The sequence below is a fragment of the Harpia harpyja genome, chromosome 22, assembly GCF_026419915.1.
Source record: "Harpia harpyja isolate bHarHar1 chromosome 22, bHarHar1 primary haplotype, whole genome shotgun sequence".
Taxonomy (NCBI): Eukaryota; Metazoa; Chordata; class Aves; order Accipitriformes; family Accipitridae; genus Harpia; species Harpia harpyja.
The window spans coordinates 18,284,586-18,305,661 of record NC_068961.1 but is presented as its reverse complement, the minus strand read 5'-3'; the positions used below and the strand labels follow the sequence as shown (position 1 = coordinate 18,305,661).

At 46.6% G+C, this 21,076-nt stretch overlaps 1 protein-coding gene across 3 annotated transcripts in view; it reads right to left on the bottom strand.

The window, feature by feature from the left end:
• Window positions 1-20,140, bottom strand: part of LIMS1 (LIM zinc finger domain containing 1) — a 74,298-nt gene extending 54,158 nt beyond the window's left edge. Inside the window, exons 1-2 of one of the 3 annotated variants that reach the window (XM_052773539.1) lie at window positions 20,014-20,119; window positions 17,683-17,789 (exon numbers count right to left, since the gene is read on the bottom strand). Coding sequence is in view for 1 of the 3 variants with exons in the window: in XM_052773537.1 (XP_052629497.1) it covers window positions 20,014-20,054 (41 nt within the window). In the remaining 2 variants the exon portion in view is untranslated. Of the gene's footprint in view, window positions 1-14,521; window positions 14,776-17,682; window positions 17,790-20,013 lie in introns of those variants that run through there. The other 2 variants (XM_052773537.1, XM_052773540.1) reach the window with 2 other exon arrangements.
• Window positions 20,141-21,076: the final 936 nt, after the last annotated feature.

Here is a 21,076-nt window from a genome sequence, read left to right as displayed (position 1 = left end):
GCCACCACAGGCAAAAATGCTGCTTGTGGGCTCTGCAAAAACAAAGAGCGCGGGAACAGCCAGAGAAAAAGTGCATTTGTTCACACATGAAGACTGCAGTGGTTGAAGAGCCATTTCAGTTTGACTTGGATAAACTGGGATAACCATCCTTGTTTGGATTTAAAGACGAGTTTTTAGGTTTAGCTTTAAGGATGATCCCATGCACAACTCACCCCTGATTCAAGAGGGACATAGATGCATCGTCTGTCGTCTGCTCCCTGGTATCGGCCCATCACGCAGGCCAGTACCACCATCAAATACTCCAGGGCAACTTTCAGGTAGCATGCATCTCAGGAAGGAAAAAGAAAACAAAAAGAAACATAACCAAAAGAAAAACAGTAGAAGGCTTCTTTGGAGCAAGAGGGTGTGGTATTTCTCAGGAATTTTTTCCCTTAAAAGTAATTTTTAAAGCCTCTGTGGACACACACCCTTCATGAAAGAATGTGAAGAAGGAACATTCACAGGGATCCTAAAAGCAATCTAAATATGGATTGCATATGAAGTGTGTTATACATATAAATAATTATGTTCAGATGAAGAATTACTCTCACGGCGTACCCTTAACAAACAGTTAAAAACAGAGGTCTAAAGTCAGTACTAATCTGCAGTGTTTTTTTGGCACATAATTTCTGCTTCCTTTGACAACAGGCATTCCCATTTCTACTTCCATTTACTTCTAACTGCTATAAAAATAGCAAGTCATGAAGTTCAGTAGCACATCAAGTACGCAGCATATAAATAAATATAAACATTAATATCAGGTGTGAGGTAAGGTACAGGTCACAGGTCTCTCTTACTTGTGTGGAAAATAGGGCAAATGTAGAAGAATGAGGGCAGTACCAGAACTTGTATTAGAATTATATGCTTATTTTTTCCCCTAATTCATTCTCTTACAGTAAGTTACACGTTTATAATAATGACAGGAATAGATGAGGAAAACATAAGCCCTAGAAAGAAATGTGCTTTAACCTGGAACTCATTTGAAACTACTGCTGCCATACAGCTCCAAAAAACGCTGATGTGCTTCTTTCAGAATAACCATCACCACCCTAATTTGAACATAAGATTTAGCAGAAGAAACTGAAATCCCCAGATGTTGTGCCTAACAAAAAAGTAAGCACTAATTTTGTGTACTAGATATTCCAATACCAGAAAGAAGTTACTTCCAAAATTTAGTTTCTTGCTTTCTAAGTAATACAGAGCTGCAAAGATGTGAAGTTATTTTGAACACAGCCCATAACAGAATTCATTCAGGGGACAGCAAAAAACTGCCAGCCCAAAGCATCTTTATTTCACTACCATTTTTAGATCATGGCAATGCCAATAACATACAATTATCAATCTTGATGTATGAAAAGAGTACCAAGTTAATCTTTAAAAAGTTACTTTGCTTGTCTAGCAGACACCTTTTTTGGTAGCTCTGATCTGCTACTGAAAAACGAGGCATCAGTCCAAAGTAAAGAGTAAGCCTAGAGGAAAAAAAATAAAGGTCTTTGAATAATACTAAAAAATTTTTCCACTAGTTCTTTTGACAGACAGAAAAAAAGAGGAAGAAAAGCATTTTCATCTGAAACCACACATGGAAAAACGCTTTGGGTTCCCTCAACTTCAGGGAAAAAAACCCCACAGAGGAAGTTTTTATTTAAAAAAAAAACAACAACCCAAGACAAAACGGCGCTTGGCAGCTCGGCCGTGACGAGTCCAGCTCCCCACAGCATCTCTCGCGCACCCAGCTCCCATCTCGCCCCGGGTACCACCCCATCGCTGGGGGGGTTACAGCTCTGCCACGCTGCGACCTGTGAGCAGGGACAGTCGGGAGAAAAGCAGACACTTTTTGTCATTTTTCCTTCCCATGTGACTGTGGGCATAAAACCCGGGAAGAGACAGTCGGCCAGACTGCGGCCGATGAAACCCGCAACTTAATGCTGGCGTCTGCGACAGCTAGAGATTTAAGAGACACATTTTTGACTACTTTTTGTTTATGTAAGACCGTCAAAATATCCCGGGCAGTTACGGAAATGCAAAAAGACACTTCTCATCCTAAATGCTTAAAATGAAGGAAAAAAAGAAAGACGGGTGAAAATGAGAATTCAGTAAAAGATGTGATGTCAGGCATGTACTCTAATTCATTTCAAATCTTATCTTACAGGCTGGGCCCCCGGCTGTTCTTCTGAGCCATTTCAAGTTACTTAAAACTTCTTGCAGTCATTGCAGACAAAGCAGTTCAGATGGGATTTGCAGGAGCCTGTGCCAGGAGCCTTCTGCCCCGCTGTACAGGAGCAACTGCGGGCACATTTTCCAGCAGGACCACCCTGGGAAGAGACACCCGCGGGAATGGGGGGATGGAGGTGGCAATGAGCAGGGACAGCTCGGGTGGAAAAAGCTGGTGCAGTAAGAGAGGACTTCAGACAACCGAGGGTGGGAGGGAGGAGAAGGCAATTGCCAGCCGCAGCCTCTAACGGGAAACAATGAAGTTTCATGCTGGAAAGTCCAACATCCCACCAGGTCCCAATATGTTCCAGATTTATTAGTGGTTAGCAGTAAATGCTTGAAAAAAAAAGCACAGAAATTCCAGTAAATGGATTCAAGACAGTCATACAGCCAGAGAAGATGATATACACTGGTATTATATGAAATACTTTATGTGAAATGGAAGTGAGACCAAGGGGAGCGAGCACCTTCAAAAAGCTGGTTAGGGAAATGTATCTGCACTTCTGCTGAAATGAATGAGAGTGGCTTCAGATGCTCAGCAGTCCCCAAAATGGGGCTTGTCACCCAGTGCCTTCTCTTCCTGGAATTATTACAGAAAAGCAGCTTTTAAATTATCCAGATTTAAATTATCTTAAACTATGCTGTACCTAGAACTTGAAATTAAATCTGATTTCCACGAAGAACATGCTAGAAGTGGCCCAAAGTTCCTTTAAATTCTGGTCTTTCTATGTCCTGACGTTCAGCCTACAGATGCCAAAAGATATTAAAAACAAAAATTAAATCAGCCCTCAGCTTTAACCACCAGTGCCAGGAACCATGGAACAGCAATTAGATACTGAAAGGAAGAGGCAAAAGAGAAGAAAGACAAATAAAAACTTTCCTTGGGGTCAGATCAGCCACAGGATTTCCCACTGAATTCCTTTCAGCTGTGGAGACCTTCATTAATACATCATTTGTACTTGAATGAAGTGCAACAGAAATGCATATTTTTAATAAAATCTTAAGGAATGTATATAGGCCAACCATGCCAAATAGCACACACCTAGCCAAAGGGAGGGTTGAATGTTACTGCGGGGACTGTGCTATGCCACCATCACCCTCCGGACAGGAGCCAGAGGAGAATGCCATGCTTCTGGGTTCAGAGCAACGTCCTCTACTCGGGGGGGAGGAGGTTGCTTTACCCTCAGGCCAATCATTATTAATGTATGCTTAGGCTGCTCAAAGGCACCTTCCCAAATACAGAATAATCGGTCCAATCAACCTATAACTGAGGGTATAAAAACAAAGGATTTGTAAAACAGACACCACTAAGGAACAACAGAAACTGTTTTTCCCCCCCAAGGCAGGAGATAGATGCCAGTTCAAGAGCATCTCATTGCTGATGTTCTTACGAGCAAGACATTTGGCAAAGCAAAGGCTTCCTTTGTTTGCTGCTTGTGCTTGTTTGCTTTTAAGCTCTCTTTTTCCCAAACAAACAACAAGAATAAAAAAAAAAAAATCTGTATACCATTCCTGGCCCTGCTCTCTGACCTTCAGCAAGCTGCCATCTCCTTGAAATCGCAGTTCAGAAACACAGTTTATGCATAGCCCGCTTCACAGCTTCTCAGGCGGGATCAAACGTGCTGCAGCAGCGTGGTGCTGAGCACCAATCCACCATGAACCCTCCTACCCAGATCAGGTATTTAAAAAAAATATTGGCAGGTGACCTCTCCTGGTATAAAACCTACTAACATGAAGCTATCACCAGACTTCCCACAGCTGGCATAAACTCCAGTAACTCTGCACTGTGTGCTCTGCCAAATTCTACGCAGATACCTGTTACCGCCTGTGCCTGATGATGTTTGTCCCACTGAGCAGCATCATACATGGCTGTGAGCCCAGCGCTATGCTACACTTATCTTACCCATAATGTGTGTCCCTGAACATCACCCGCAATTTTTTGTTTCAGAAACCAGGATAGGAATCAAGTTGCTTATAGCATAAGTGAAATCTGCCAATACTGTTAACTGGAATAAAACATACCTAGAAATGCCAGCCTGTACTCTTATGGCAACATTTCAAAAGTCGAGGCCAAGCACAACATGCTCTAGAAATTTAAAAGTCTGGATTCCCACCTGGATGACCCATCAGAGAGCATCACCATTATAACCCTCCCTCAGAAAAAGATTTAGAGGACAGATAACTTGTAATAAGTATGAAGCTAGGCAGTTTTTTCCAATTACTGGGCAAAACCCAAGTTTTTAAACCTCTCAAGTAGACACCACTTTTTTGTGGTCAGTCGTCTGCCACTCTTCAGGAGTGATTGGGGAGAGGCTGAGTGAGATATGGCATCCCTCCCGCAGAGCAGCGAGGAGCTCCTGGATTTCCACCCAACCCTCTGCCCAGCGATGCAGCTGAAACACTGACCAGCGTATGGACTCAAAGCTGGTCAAGTCAATTTTTGGAAGATCCTTTCCTCCTCTGCTCCCACAGCTTAATCTTCCCATCGCTGCCATCACCGCACCTGCAAGGCTGGACCGCAAGAGCGGCCACACGCAGAGGCTGGACCCACCACTGCCCCGTTCGAGGCAGCAGGACCATGAGCTGAGAGCAGAGACCAGGACAGACCAAGGCACTGCCTTGCCCTGCTCCTGCTGAGGACCACATGGCCACAAAACAAGCCTGGGGGAAGGAGACCTTTCTAAAAATCCCCTTGCAGCAGAGACATCTTCCTCATTTTGTTGGCTTTTAGCAATCCTTGTAATCAAAGCGCTTCCTCTCCCACCCCCTCGCCTTTGGGGATGCTACGATGGGAATACTGCAGAGAGGAAGAAAAGTAGTCCAAGCATCTGTTTAACACCACATTTAGGTGCCACTGTTGCTACCAGGATGGCAAATCTTCTGTTCTAACATTGCCTTGCAACTATCCCCTTCAGAAGTTGGCTTTTCCACACATATTTATAAAGGAGATGATAACAGGTAGCTCTGAGCAGCCCGACGTGGTGCTCTGCATTCAGCAGAAATCAGCAGCATAAATTAATTAGGAACACAAATGTGATGCAACACACACACACACACACACACAGAGATTATGGTTTCAGCAACTTAATGGATAAATCATTACAGTCATCCAGAATCAAATCTGGTTCACGAGGGAGTGGGGGATGATACCAAATGAACAGAAATTCTGTTTTTACCATTAAATCCCAATGTGCTGCTCCTAATGTCACTGAAAAGTACTGGTATAATGCCAAGTAAGACAAGAAACATTGAGCAAGCGGTACAAATACCCCAGGCACCTTAGAAACCACAGTGACTTAGACACTGTAAGTGTTATCATCACCCTCCTTCCTTCTTTACCCTCTCCAGTACCGAAGTGCCTGGCCACAGGTGTTCCAGAGCCCTGCTGCTTGTGGGGTGCACCGTAAGTGATTAAAATCCCCTTGATCAAGCTGATGTATAAATGCCATCTTCCCTGCTGCTGTTTTATTCGCTAACCACTGCTACAAGGTGCAGCACCTCTCCCCTGCTCTCCCTTTCTTGAAGGGGAGTTCTGGCTTTGTCAAAATTTAACTACCGCAAAACACTGCTCCTCAAACCGGACCCACGCATGCCCAGGAGATCACCCAGACCTCACCTCTGCTGGAGGCAGGGTCTGGCTCACAGGCAGGTCACCAGGAGCCCCACAGCTCACAGTCCCACCAGCTGCAACCTCTCCTCGCTCCCACCCACTTGCAGTACTAACTCCGCTGCCAACCCAAACCTGTAAAATTCACCCCCGCCCCGAGCTCGTCCGAGGATCCGTGAAGGCTCCTGTGAACAGGAACCTCCTTCTCGCTTACCCATCCGTAACCGTTTTGTTTGCACCAAAGCCGAGACAACGACGTGCAGGTCATCAGCCAAGTGGCTACTGGGCTAAAAAATGTAAATTAAACCATACCAGTTAGCAGTACGCTGGGTTAATGCACAACTTCTTAACACGCTGCTGCATAAGACTGAAACCGAACTGTCATTTGGGTGCCAACCTTCTGAGCAAGCAGACCTGCGCTGACTCGCTTTTCATAGCCTGCGGATCCGGACTTTCATTTTCTTCCTCACATTTACATTTGCATGACGGTTTGCCAACTATGCGAACCCAATTACGGTAACGAAAGGGCGTTGCCAAGATCTGTTGAAAAACACTGTAAGTAAAACTACAGGGTCGTATAGTACAATGATCACTTTTTAATTAAATTCAGGTCTTTTGTATGAAATAAAAGCTGAAAGCCTTAGTTACTACTTCTAAGCAAGACATAAATTACACAAACTATACTTTGCTAGTATAAAGTGTAAAATCCAACCTACGACAACTTCAACTGAAGGCATTTATCTGTGTGCACAGGGATGTGACCCTGGGTAGGCATGCCATACCCATTTATCAAACAAGCAGCTGCTCTTCTTTAAATATGAGAAACAATAGATTAGGAAAATATCCTCCCAAGCTGTAACTGTTACGAGACTGACCTTACTGTACCATCCAGACAAAACTAACTCAAAACAGCAATAGTTTCATCCCTATACCTCAGACACAGAAGCAAGGTCTTAACGCCGACAGAATTATTTTCCAAGTATTAGCAGGTATTTTGTCTTATTTGGCCCTAAATGTTCCACTTACAGACCCCTGAGTCTAAACCAAGCCCCATTAAACAGAACAACAGAATTTCAGTTGGCTTCGAGGAGAATTGGGAAGGACTTGCTGTAACCCATTGGCACCGAATCAGTTAATCATGCTAACCTCTAGCATTTGCACATGTTATCAGAAACGTTAAACAACGAGTAATCAAACATACGGCTTGAGGTGTTTCTGCATTCCTAATGACATGCAGAAGATAATCAAATATTACCTTAAACTGGTGCAGAATTTTCTATTTATATACATGCAGTCTGGGGGAATTGTCACAAAGCTCCACTAATCTATTTTTATTGAAGTTAATGATACACCCTCTGCAGATCTGAAAGGAACTTGATTCTGAGTAAGGACAAATCACCTGTATTTCTGATGGGTAATCATTTCAAGCTTTATTATAGAAGCCGGCAAAAAGATAAACCAGGACAACCATTTTTTAATCAAAACTTTTTTTTTTTTCTTTTTGGGGAGTTTTATTTTCTCCATTATAAGTTCAGTTCCTGTCTAAGCTACAAAACTCTGATCTGACTGAAAAGCTGTTAACATGACAACAGCAACAGCAAGTGGGATGTCACAGTAAAACTTTAGGACTTGTTCACAGATGGTTTTGTACCAGGACAAATTGATAGCCGTTCCCAACAAGCATGCCCCAAATGTTCCAGATATAGGAGTCAGGGAAGACAACACTGACATTTTTAGAGTTAAAAATAAATAAGAAATAAAATGGGGGGCAAGGGGGGGATACTCTTAAAACCTGTTCCTCAGGTATTTTCATATCACTGTCAAGCAGCAAAAAAGGAAGTAAACCCCACATTTTAAAATACCTCTGCAAAAGCTGCTCTATTTAAAAAGAATGCTAAATGCAGCTGGTGGTCCATTTAATTTCCCTCTTGACATGGAAACGCAGAAACCCCCTTTTTGAATCACACTCCTCCAACTTTGAGAGGTGGACACATTTCTTCCCCTATAGAAGACACTTCTGTATTCTTAGAAAACGCTCCTGTATTCCTGGAAAAAAAAAAATTGTGGGGCAATTTAATCTTCCTCCTCCCTGGGTTGCTGGCCTCAGCTCCCAAAAGATAGCCAGAAGGGCAATGCAGACAGTGACTCTGCAGGGAGAGCTCAAGAGAAGCAAGCAGTAGCACGTTGGCCAGCTAGCTAGAAATGACCTCAGTTTGGCTCCTCATAACTAATGAATGAGCAAACAATTCCTGACTTCAGCTGCAGTTTGCTCTCTTCTCCCCGCCGTACACAAGTTATTAGTGCAATCGGTTCAAAGCGCGGCCTCGTGCCTGGGTGCTGAAGAGGAAAAGAAAGCCACTGCTGTGGTTTGGGTTGATGAAGCATTGAAGACGTCCTCTGCAAACGCAGAGATTTGTTAGCACAGAAAATGTGTATTTACAGAAGCAAAGCAACAGGATACACCAGAGCGGTTAGAAAATTAAACATCCTAGTGTGCCACGGTAAGGTAATTTAAGATGATGAGGTACATACATAAGGATCAGGGCCAGGAGGAACTTCCCAGCTGAGTCCCAGTTGGACTCGATGATCCTTATGCATCCCTTCCAACTCAAGATATTCTATGATTCTAATAAACAATTCTTGTGGTGCTGAGAAAAGACAGGAGAGGTGGCATCACCACCTGGGGAGGTTGCCAGGAGGGTTCCCACACCCGCAGCACTGTGCGGGCTGCCGACCGCTGCCTTACGTTTGGACGTCCCCACACGCTGCCACTGTTTCCCTCAACTCCTTTCTTACATATAAGGAGCAAATTTTGCATTTCAGTGCATGAAGCCCATCGGGATAAGCCTGGCAGGAGGGTCTGGAGATGATGGCCGTAACTTTTTATCACTCACTGAGCGGCCGTTTTGCGAGCCTCCCCCAGCTGCGCCGTGCCACACCACCAGCTTCTCTTCGGGTACGGGCAGCATCATCCTGCTGAGGGGCAGTTACAACTTTCCAGCATCCAGGGAGAAAAATGCCAGCCATGACAATTTGTGCAGAAACAGAGTGTCCCTTGCCACAGTGCTTTTGATGCCGTGCCATGATCCACTGAGGTTTTAAAACGTTAGCAATTCTTGTTCATGCATTTCTTGCTTCGGAAGAAAGACTTCAGTAGGGGCATCCTGTGTTTGTTTATACACCTGACCAGGCAATTGCTAGTAAAGTTTTGGAGACAACATCCTATTGTAACACCTGCTTGTACACAATGAACAAAGTTGTGGAATAATTTATGGCAGAATCACTTTAAAAAAAAAAAAAACAAAACAAAAAAACAAACTACATTTTCTCCTGCCATTCTTTTACCTGCTTGGTTGGTTTAAATGCTTCACATGCCATGACATAGGTATCTCAAGCATTGGAACAGGCTGCCCAGCAAAGTGGTAGAGTCACCATCCCTGGAAGTATTTAAAAGACACGTAGACATGGCGCTTAGGGACATGGTTTAGTGGTGGACTTGGCAGTGTTAGGTCAACGGTTGGACTTGATGATCTTAAGGGTCTTTTCCAACCTAAATGATTCTATGATTCTATCTCTTAAGAAAGCTTATAAAGAGAATACAGTAGCACAGATGCAGTTTAACCCTCATGTGAGCCCCAGACGACGAGGGTGAACCCAGGCGCTGTTACTGGGGACGTGAGTCCTGCCAGCTCCATGCACTTGAGCTCTTGGCTCCAAGGAAATGTAAATTTAAACTTGTAACATGACCCGAGTGAACTGAGGAATTTAACTCAAGTGCTCTGCGTAATTGGGACTATATTGTCTTCAGACTAAATAAATTAATCCCATTATTTTTACTTAGATACATTTCACTGTTTATGAATTTCTGAAAAACAAGTATGTCCTTTCTGTAAATTTTTAATGCTCACTTTAAGATAAGAATATTTGAGACAAATATTATGAGCTCCTTGTCTTTCCTGACTTCTATTAATATCATAAGGAAAAAAGCAAATGAAACAAAGTTTTCAGTAAATGCAATTCCGTTAACATCCTTGCAACATTTCCACTCAAGCATTAACGAAACATTCAGCACTACAATCTGAAATACTAGATATTGATGACACAAACACTTTATCTTTGGCTTATTGAACTTTAGATCAACACGAACTTTAGATGAACTTTAGATATTTCCGTAGAATGCAGAGCAATGTATTTTTAGTGTGATGAACAAAGATTTTCCTTCTAACTATTTCAGGTAGACCCTGCCTCTTTCTTGCATCCCCAAGACCAGCTACAAGAACTTTATTATTTAAACCATGAAGACAGAGTAGATAACTTAGTTTTTCCAAGATTGATGGAAAACCTTTTGAACTGGACTTAGGGCCCTGCTCATTCTGCACATGCTTTCATGAAAAAGAATTAATGATGTGTTAGAAAATCTGGACTCAGCAGTTTTTCATTATATTCTCCCCCCACTGTGGCAGGGGGAACTGGTAAATACCTGTAATGCAAACCGAACAAGGAGTATTACTCAACATAGGAAAGAAAAATCCTCCGCTTGACATTAGTACCATCAACATCCTTCATGCCTACACAGGTGGGATGCCAGAAGACAGCTCGCAGTGGCATGGTTCCTCCTCCGGCAGGATGGAGCCTTTCTCCCCGCAGAAGACCTCCCAACGCCACATTGCCACCACCCAACTCATCCAAGTGATGGCTGCGACGGTCGTGGTGGCTTTGCTGGGTACCTAGAGACTTACAACCCAGCATAGTCCCCATCACTTCTCTTCTGCGGACTCCGGTGCTTATTTTTGTACGTGCATGGAAGTAACTGCTGCACATTTTAAACTGTGCATTTATGGACTTAACAGAAAATCCATTAAGTCAGTCAAACCACTACACAGCTACTCAGCCACACATTATCAAAGCCCATCAGGTAAAAATGGCTAAACCAATTTTACCTCAAATGACACAAAATGCTCATTTTGTAATTCTGCCTACCTTGGGAATCTGTCCATGCTGAAACTGCTCTGAAAAGACATCGATACCATGCAACAGCATTAAACTCCTTGAATGTCTCTCTTAAATACATGTTCACAAACCTATTTATAAATGAATAAATAGCCCAAGGTGAGCAGAAAGCTTTCTCATGAAACCTAAGCAATAATGCAATATTACTCTTCCTGGATCCTCTGCCATTTTATCATGTTCTAGTAATTTTCCCAAGGGTAATCTCAAGGTTCCTCTTAACTGTACTGTTTACCCGTCTCTGCATGGTAATAATAAAAATATTGATTTTCACATTTGTGACTCAGATTCAGTTCGACACAAGAAATCCAAATTATTTCCCCCTTGCAATCGCAAGCACAAAGAGCTTCACCCGCGTCAAAATGAAGCAGCGTCATTAACACCCGACACTTCATTTTATCTGTACTTTTCAAAACGACGCCCTGGTCCAGCAGTAAATTTAAATGCAGGCTGGGGAAGGGATGGGTCTGAAGAGCCGTGTCTGCTGGGTGAGGTTTGCCTCGGATGTGAGCTGACACCGAGGAGCATCCCGCCTTCCCTTGAGAACAGTGCTGGGATCTGCACTGACCCAGCCAGAGCCGGGGGCATCAAACACCGCCCCAACGCTGAAAACCCTCGGACCCTCTCCAGGTCCCACTGGAGAGCTCAGGGTGATCGTTCCCATCCTACATGCGACAATAAGGAAAACTTCGCTTTCAGACGAAGGCTGGAAACTCTGACCTCTGGGCTAACACCGTACGTAGCCACCGGCAATATTTTATCCCTCCTCCCTTGCTTTGTTTGACTGCAAAGCTATGGCACAGCTCATCCCCTTGCCGCCCCAAAGCTAAACTCTGCCTTTGTGCCACCGCCTGAAGACATCCAGCTCCCAGCGTGCTGGCACCGAGGGGGGCTGAGTGACGCCATTTCACGAGGGACGTCACGCGAACGGGATGCCCGGGGAAAAGGGCAGCCTTTTCTCTTTGCAAAAAGAGAAATTGTGACTGCTGGAGATTTCAACAGAGGGGGATTCATCCCAGGGCTGCGAGCCCATCGGTTTCCCCCAGAGACTGTCCTGGTTCTACGGGTTTCTTTTATATTTCTTTTTTTTTTTTCAAATGTGAACCTGAAACAGTTCTTCAGTGTTTGAACAAGCAGGAAATCAGCCAAAAGAATAAGCCCCACCGGCCTTTAGATTATTTCAAACAATTAACAATAAGCTGCTATTCTTTGACATAATTACAGAAATCACACTTCTTTGATGCACAATGGCAAACAAGCACGCTGAAGGGACAAAAGGAGGTAGATTTTCTTCCGGGAGATAAGTAGTTTTCTAAATAACACCTACCCTGAGGACTGTATTTATACAACTATTTCAACACGCAAGACTTTAAAAAAGTCCACTATAATCCACTGACAAGAAAAGATCAAAGAAGCTAACAGGAAGGCCAGGGTGCAATCAAGATATTTGATCAGCAAGAGGTTTCTAATCTGAGCCATAAACTCGAGGGCATTTCAGTGGGAGCTGTGGGAGCAGAAGCCGCCGTGAACGCCCGGATGCCGCGTGGCCATGATGGATGCAGACCCTTGGGAGAACCTTCCCCTCGTGCCCCGTCGCCATCTCACCATCCCTCCCTGCACGGGACCCCCCCGGCGCCCGCCGTCCCCGGTCTCCCATCATTTTCGGTGCAGCTACGTTAAACAACCAAGGGCGGAAATTTTATTCGTTCTCCTAAATCCCACCACCTCCCCCGCCAAAGTTAAATATTTGGCCTTCGGTTAAACTAAATGGATTTTTTTTTTTTTTTTTTTTCCTTTTAAAGCAAAGTCTCACGATCCCCGTGTGACCCCGGTGGGAGGACGGAGGGAGGCAGCGAGACCCCGCTGCGCACCCAGAGCACTGCCAGAGCCCGGTGTCAGCTCACTGAACGGCAGAGATGGGTATAATGAGCTTTTAATGACTTCCTTTTCCTTTTTTTTTTTTTTTTTTTTAGAAAAAGAACAAGAGAAGAGCTACTGGGATTTTCCTCTTCACACTTTTTTTTTTTTAAATAAATACTTGGTAAACATTAAAGAGCTACATATTTGGACGGAACTCACATTAAACAACCGCTTCAATAGTTTAATTTTTGAAAGAAACAGAAAATTCTCACTTTCTTTAAAGGCTCTACTTTTACTTCTTTGTATATTCCCTAGCTTCTCAGCACATTTCCCTTGGCTTTTCTGACAGAAACATATATATATATCCTTGTAACCAGAGAAGTATGGGAAACTCTGGAAACATCCAACTGTGTACAAACATTTAAAGCTCAGATACCCTAATAAATACAAAACAAGCACCTCTCCGAAACAAACATCTCCAGATGTTTTAACATATTTTTATATATATAGATATATATAAAAGATGTGACTCAGGCACGGAAAGCCAAAAGAATGTTCTCATTTCCTGAGGCTGGCTAACAAAAAGGAAAAAAATGTGAATGAAGGAACAAAGATTTCGGAAGTCAGCTTTTTCTTCACAGCAGCAGCTTTAAAACGATCTGCTTCGATTCCTTTTTCATCTAATCAGAATACGGCCTCTCTTGCAACTGCAAATACTCAGAAAAGGAAACACAGGAGGCAGAAAAAACCCATTTTTTTTCTGGGATGTTTAAAGTACTACAGAAACATCGCACTCGGGAGGTTCCTGCCCTTCTCCTTTCAGTCCCGGGGAAGCTCACCGACAGCTCCCATCAAGCCCCTTCCCACAGCAGCTTGCCTTGTCTCCGCCGTACAGTGCTTGAGAAGAAAAGCGAGCAGCCACGCGCGCCTTGGCTCTCCCGCAGCTGCATCTCTGCACAGCGGGACTCAGCCTGCAAGAGCTCACAGGCACAGCTCTTGCTCCATTCTTTTTTTTTAACTCAACAGTACAAGCGGGTATAAACAGCATCCAGTTCCTCTGGGGACCTGGAAGCAATGGGTGAAGTGAGCCCCTGGGCACCTTCAGATCATGAAGTCATGTCGTGCCAACAAACATTAGGTAGACTTAAACAGGCATCGATGTGTAGCTATTCTCTATATTCTCTATGTATGTGTTGCCCTTTCTAACTATACCCTACGTGTCACGGGGACGGGACACGGGGTCTCCTTCCTCCGAATCCTCTAAAGGTGAATTTCTGCAAGCTACTTCTGTGACAACCATGACAAAACCACTGCCGGGCCGGTTTCCCTTCAGGCAGGGCTCTGGGAGGGGACACCAAGCTGCAGCCAGAACATACTCAAGCGTGCTTTCAACAGCAGCAAGCAAAATTGCCCAGGCGATCCTCTTTCAACAACCTGCAGGGAGGTGATGCCTCTTCCAGTGCAACGGAGCGTGGACATGCCCCTTCCCGACATCCCACCCGGGACGGCCGCAAGTGGTCCCCAGCTCCAACCCAGACCACCACCAGACACGGCTCCCTCCTCCTTTACATCCCCAGCACCTCCTCACAGGACCCCCCACCTTTAACACCGCTCTCCGAGGCCACGGGTACACGACCCAGGCACAAATCCATGCTTCTGCCGAAATGGGTATTTCCACCTTTCCCACATCCCTTCCCACCCCACTCCCCGACACCACCGCCACTCACAAGATCAAGGAATTGATCCAGATGGAGACAAATTCAGTTTTAAATCTATATATCTACCAATCTCTCTTACCATGGGTTTTCAGCTGGCTCAGGTCCCCGGTGCTGGCACGAAAGAAGTTGGGAGACGGGAACGTGCGGGTCACCCCGGTCAGCTGTAGCGCAACCGCATGCTTAATTAAAATGTCTCTGTAATTGCCGCCTGTGGGAAGAGCAGCTGCCTTGGCATGGCCCAGAGACGGTCTGTCCTGCTTTGTGACACTGGCCAGAGCTGGGTCTGGGAGATGATCGCTGCCAAGTGAATCTCAGCCCACTTACCAGCAGACCCTGGCAAAAATAAATCACTTAATCCAGCACAAATGTTGGTCTCTCTGCCACGAAACACAAGTCTGTCCTGCTACCAAAGCAGTTCAGAAGCACACGCTGTTCATCTGCAAAGCTACAAATGGAAATATGTGCCCATCTGCAAGCGTTTCATCACAACGGAGGATTCACCAAAACCAGGGGGTTTTGCAAGCGGAGGCTGCCGTGCTGATTCAGCCCTGAATCTGCAGGGGCTGCCTTCCCCCCCCCGACAACACCCGCTGGCAGGCCATGCCACCCCGCCTGCCAAGCTGTATTTTTCATTCCCAGATCAGAGGTGGAGCGTGCCAGGAGACACCGAGGGATGACTTGGGGATGCTGCGGCTCCAGAAGGCGAGAGGCTGGCAGCTGGACCCTCGACCCTGCAGGGCAGCACCCAGCCCCAGCGGGGATGGCCAAGCCCCCCATAAAGAGTCCTTGCAAAGCGTCGAGGTCCTCTTTCCCCCTCCCAAGGCGGATTTGAAACTATTTCTCTGTGTGGTTTTCTCTCCCCACATCAATCCCACAGCTGTTGCACGTCAGCGTGGGGTCTGGATGGGAGCCACTCTGCCATGTTGTTGCCTCCCAAATATTTGCTGGCGTTGCTGCATTGCTTTGCTGTGGTCTTTCCCAGTGCCCCCAACTACACTAAAACAATATATTAATACAGAAAACCCTCAGAAATCTGAGCACGGCAGCTTCCCCAGGCCACCCAGGAAACATTCATAAAATCCTTACATCGCCTTAGTTTCTCAGATTATCCAGACCGACTCCCCATCCATGATGTGAGCAATAAACCCCAAAGTTTTAACTCTACCGTTCCCACCAGTTTAGGTTTTACTCAATCAAAAGCCCATCCACCAGTGTGTTCTCAGTTCTCCAAACTATTTAATGCAAGCAGTGATTGAAACAACCCTAAATGCAACAAGTGACTTAGGAGTCACCTTCTTACCAAATTCTGTAGAAGGGGCTGGTGGGGTTTTTTAATAAGTTAAAAGTGATGAAAAAAAAGGATGATCAGACGTGGAATTCAAGGACTTCTTATTTAAAGTATAAGGAAAAGTAATTAATATGAAAAATACAGAGCATAGAACCTCATCCTGGGTGCTGGCCTTGCTGTAACGCTATTTTTCATGCATCCTAAGATACTACAGACTATGCCATTTTTGCACAGGAACGTGGTTTCAGACTGCAGACAAGAGGTCCGCTTTGCCCGTAAATAGTTTGTCACTGGGCACACCGTCAGCTTCTGCCCCCTGCACCTTGCCAAGAGTCTCCAGGCTCTCAGACAAATTCATCAAACTGTTTTGCATAAAGGGTTACTAGGGTACACAAAACCAACCAAGGAAATTACAGTATCTTGACTTCTTTTTCCCTTCCATCTGCTTAAAAAGCATAAGTAAGCATTTTCATAAAGACTCAGACACTGCAGGAAGGGAAATGCTGAAGTAATTGCAAAGGAGTGTCCTAATTTGAAGAAAAGTATTAACCCCAGGGCACAGTCCCCTGCTACGTCGTCTCTAATTGTCAGATTGAATTAGGGCCTTCCCATCCTTTCACCCTTTCTGCCTCCACACCAGCGCTTCCGCACAAGCTGTAAGGGTGACGTGCACTGTTACACATCGCTAAAACGACAAGGACAGCAGACCATGTACATGGCTGCTTGATTCATGCTATGGATAGCTTATACAAGGGAAGGCTTTGGCTATCAAAACGTGACTGTCAGTTTGATTTTCCTTGTCATCAGCACCCGCCATCATGGAATGACCTGACGCGCGTCATTTCCCCACCAACTAACAAGATGCTTTTAGCACAGCTAGTAGTTAAAGCCTCCCTACATTGAAAAGTAGTAAGAGACTGCATTATGCTACGGAGTGAAAAACCTTTAAATGGGGCTTTGGAGGAGAACACCACACAGAGGAATCAGGATGTCTAACGCAACACACTTAGCACGAAGCCACAATTGCAGGAGCTGAAAAGCCTGCCTTAAGCGCTTCAACAATAAATATTTTATTGCGACTTCAAAAAGAATTTGTTAACTATGCAAACCATCCTCTCTATATTGCGGGCCATTAACGGTTCCCCTGCAGCGACTATATGGAGCCAGTTCTAAGAAAAAGACCCGTGCATTATAACTGAGATTGAACGGCAGCATCACATTTAGCTTCTTATTTATGGAGTCGCCTATCAAAGCCAGTAACACTACAAATTGCTCACATTTTTGAGCTTCACAGTCCACAGCAGAACAAGAGCTGAAAATTCAGTAAGTCTCTGCTAGTTTTTCAAATGTAGTTATGCTTTGCATAAAGAGGAGCTTGCTTGGTTCAGTATTTTACTGCATGCTGGCCTGTATTTATTGCTACAAAGAAAAACTTAAGTTTGTGCTAGGAAACTACAAAGGCTTAAGATAATAATGGTTCTGAATTGCAAGCTGATGTTTTCTCTGAACCACATAAGAAACTTATTCCAACGATAACATGAGATGAGTTCAGCACAACCAGCTGCAAAAGCTGCCCACAAAACTCAGAGGACACTTACGAAGCAAGCGGGCGTTGCAGCCCCAAGCAGCATGTCCAGCAATCCTGAATGACAGTCCACTACCCAGCACCAACCCAGCTGCAGGGCACGCTGCACATCCCTCCCTGCCCAAAGCCCTCTCCTCCGGGGCAGAGTCTGATCTCCCAGCGTGACGATGAGTGAGATGGCTGTGCCTTGGGTAACAGGCGTTCAGGTTACAGCCCCAGCCTGCAAGTTCCTTGAATTGCAAAACAAAAGCCGCAGCAGTGACTCGAGTTTAAAAAGCCTCTATAAAGTGGAGGGGGAAAAAAAAAAAAAACCCAAAGTTAAAAAGAAGAGTATTTCCTAGGATGAAAACAAACCCCATGTGCGTACCTGCTGACCAGATGTCTGCTGCTCCTCCGTGTACCGAATCTGGAGAGAGACCTCAAGTCATTCTTTCCTTTTTTGTTTTCTTCCCCAAAACTGAGATTATTTAAACTCTGTAAATCAGAGCAAAAAGTCAATATCTGAAATCCCTCAGGAGTTTCAGCCTGTGGAAGCCTTTGAGATCACCTTGTATTTTGTTAAAAAGTGGGCTCGAATGGAACATTTGCATTTTTAGTGTTCCAAAGAATCAAAACAAGAAAACACACCAATTTTTAATTTCCTCTCCTTGCATTTCACCAAATGGAAATGTATCTTACACAAACCTCGCCCTTTCATTTTCTTTTGACCTCAACGGACTGGAATCATCTAAAGAAAAACCCCCTCAGCCAGAAGTCCTGCAACTGGTTCCCTCGAAGGACCTGACCCCGCAGCCAGGCGAGCCACGCTCCCTGCCCCGGCCGGCAGCTCCCTCCGCTCCCTCCAGCCACGCTTCTGCGAGAAATCAACCACACAGCACCTTCACATCCTTCGCCACCATCCCTTGTCCTTGATACGACGATTCACCCCCCAAAAAGCGGTGAGAAGAGAGGCACAGAGGGACCCCACGTCCAGCCCTCGCTGGGTGAGCAGTTCATATTCAGAGGGCAGCAGCAGTGGCAGGACACCAGGTTGACTGTCTCAGCCGCGGGAGGATTTGCTCTGCCGGGAGACAGCAGGGCTCGTCCCCGCTGCCAGGGAAGGATGCTCGAGCCACCGGCCGTACCCCCGGGATGCTTCCCTGGACGTGCCGGCCACCCGCTCGCCCGCTGTGGGATGCACTGCATGCGTTTTGTGCTGAAGGAGCTGCCCCCCAGACAGCTTTGAGGGAGGTGGGCTCCCACCAGAGTGCTCTGCTACTTCATCTCAGCAAGTTTCTGCAAGCATAGGCTCTAGCCTGACTTTGTCCCAAAATTTCTCACTGTGCCAGGGGTGTAGCCTAGTTCACATCCTGGGAAGCGTGTACCAGCAGCGCAGCTGGCCTGCTCCCCGAAAACTTCAGCAGAAGAGATGCCAAATATGTAACTGCTCTATTTACCCGGAGAGGCAGGCTCTGCACCGGAGCCGAAGCACCTGTGCGGGGGCCGAACGACACGCAGATCCTCGCAGTCGCGAGAGACCGACGCTCACAGCACAAATACTGACAACTCGGCCACTTTTGGGAACGCAGAAAGAAGCCTGGCCTGGAAACACCCATCATCACCCACTGAGAAAGCAAGCGGCTTTTGGAACGGCTGAAGAAAAACCAGTTACCTTAAGACACATGGACATCCCAATCACGTTATCATCTTTTTCTCAGCAGGCGGCTGCTAAAGGTGGTCAAGGCTGGCAAGATCCTGCCGCCTTCCCCCCCCTCTTGCCTCGGGGCCATCGGGACGCTGACCCCGGGAGTGGAGCTGGCTCGGTAGCCCACCCCGCCGCGTGCCGGCCCAGGGTGCCACCGCGGTAGCCCCGACTCGGTTTGACTTTGCCGGTGCCACGGCTTTTCTCCGAAGGCGTGGTGCAGAGCTGGAGGAGTTTGCGGTAGAAATCAGGTGCGGGAAAGATAAGGCTGTTTTTAGCGGGGCTAAAGTCTGCGCGCCAGCGGTCGTCCTGAACCTGCGGCCCAAGGCAGCTACGAAGTCGCTCCCTTTCCCTTCCCTCGACCCCAGGTTTCGACATATTAGTGCAACATTTGCCAAGCGCGTTCATTAGGGACGTTTCTTCCCAAGAAACGGCGACAGCGGGTGAGGCTTTGAAACGCTGGGCTTTTGCTTTCTGTATCCCATCCCTGTTAACCTTTCCCTAAGATACGACTCCTCTGTAATTGCGGGATAGCCACAAAACTACACGAAATCTCACCGCATAAACACCCGAGGCGGTTTAGTACCCCGAATTTAAAACACCCCCCCTCCCTCGGGAAAGGACGCCTTTTAACGCAAAGGGCACGAAACCCTTCCAAACCTTTTTTTTTTTATTATTTTTTATTTTGACTTTTGTGCGTTACCTCCGATTTGCCGCAGCAAGGCTCCCCGCGGGGAACGGAGCCCCGAGTGGGCGGTGGAAGAGAGAACGGAATTCTGCCCTGCTCCTGCCCACCGTCCCCGGTTCTGCACGGCCGCGGCGCTGCCCGGGGAGGGGGGGGGGGGGTGTGGGGAAGGGGGGAAGCGCCTTCCCCGGGGCACCGGGGGAGCTGAGGCGAGGGGGGGGGGGGGGGGCCGGTGACAGCGGCCGGGCCGCGCTGAGACAAAGCGCCGCCCGCCGCGGGAGGCGGGACGGGACGAGACGGGACGGGACGGGCGGCCCCCACGTCTCTCCTACCTGTTACAGGTCATCCCCGCCGCCGCCGCTATCCCCAACATCCCGCCGGTTCCCGCCGCTCCCGCTGTGAGGAGCCACGCCGGGCCACGGTAATGGCGCTGGGCGGCCGCCGCCACAGCCACCGCCGCCGCCAGGGGGCGCGCTCGGCCGCCGCGTGCCGCAGGCGGGCTCCGCCCCCCCCCCCTTTCTCTCTCTCTCTCTCGGTTCCCGCCTCCGCCTCACACACCTCCCCTCCGGTAAGAAAAGGATAATCTCCGCTAAATGTGAGGGATTCAGGTCCCGGTGGTGGCCCCCCGGTTAATTCCCGTGGGGTCGGGGGATGGAAGAAGCGAAACGGGAGCGAGGGAAAGCGAACCGGGGTACGCGCGGCTTCTGTCAGCGCTTGGGGAGGGAAATCCCGGAGGAGCGGTGGCGGTCAGCGAGCCCTGCGAAGTTATTGTTTGGTTGGTTGGTTTTTTTCCCCTAAAAATACTTCGCGATAATTATTTTTAACGTCGCCAAGGTAGTGATGACAAATCGGAGGGCGAAGCACCCGGAGGTGTAGATAAAACAGAGAGTATTGTAAGAAACAGAGGAGCAGGTGCTGGAGAGCGTCTGTTGCTGTTTTTTTGCAGAACAGAAAATTGCTGTCAAAACAATTCCAAGTATTTTTACTATTTCTTACATGTGGTTGCGTGGCATTGTATTATTTCTAGCAAGAGAGCTGTCACCTCACCTTAAGGCGCCAAATAGGTTCAGGTGAGTATCTGCCAGAGCAAGATTCCATTTTCAGTCAGGATTATTTAAAAATGGAACTGTACTAATAAGCAATCACGTGGGAAAAGGCCAGCACCTCACTCAGGTTCAGCTGCCTTTTTTTAGAAAGTAAATACAAATAAGCGACCTTCAACACCAGAGCTGCCAAACCTGAAGGCCCTGCTTTACTTGGAGAGAAGCAATCTCATTCCAAACCACAGGAGTTTCAGCGACTGACAGACAAATGAAAAGAGCGTTATAGAAAATGCAGGATTATTAAGCTATCTGTATCACCACCCATCGCCATCCCTAGTATCAGAACAAGGAA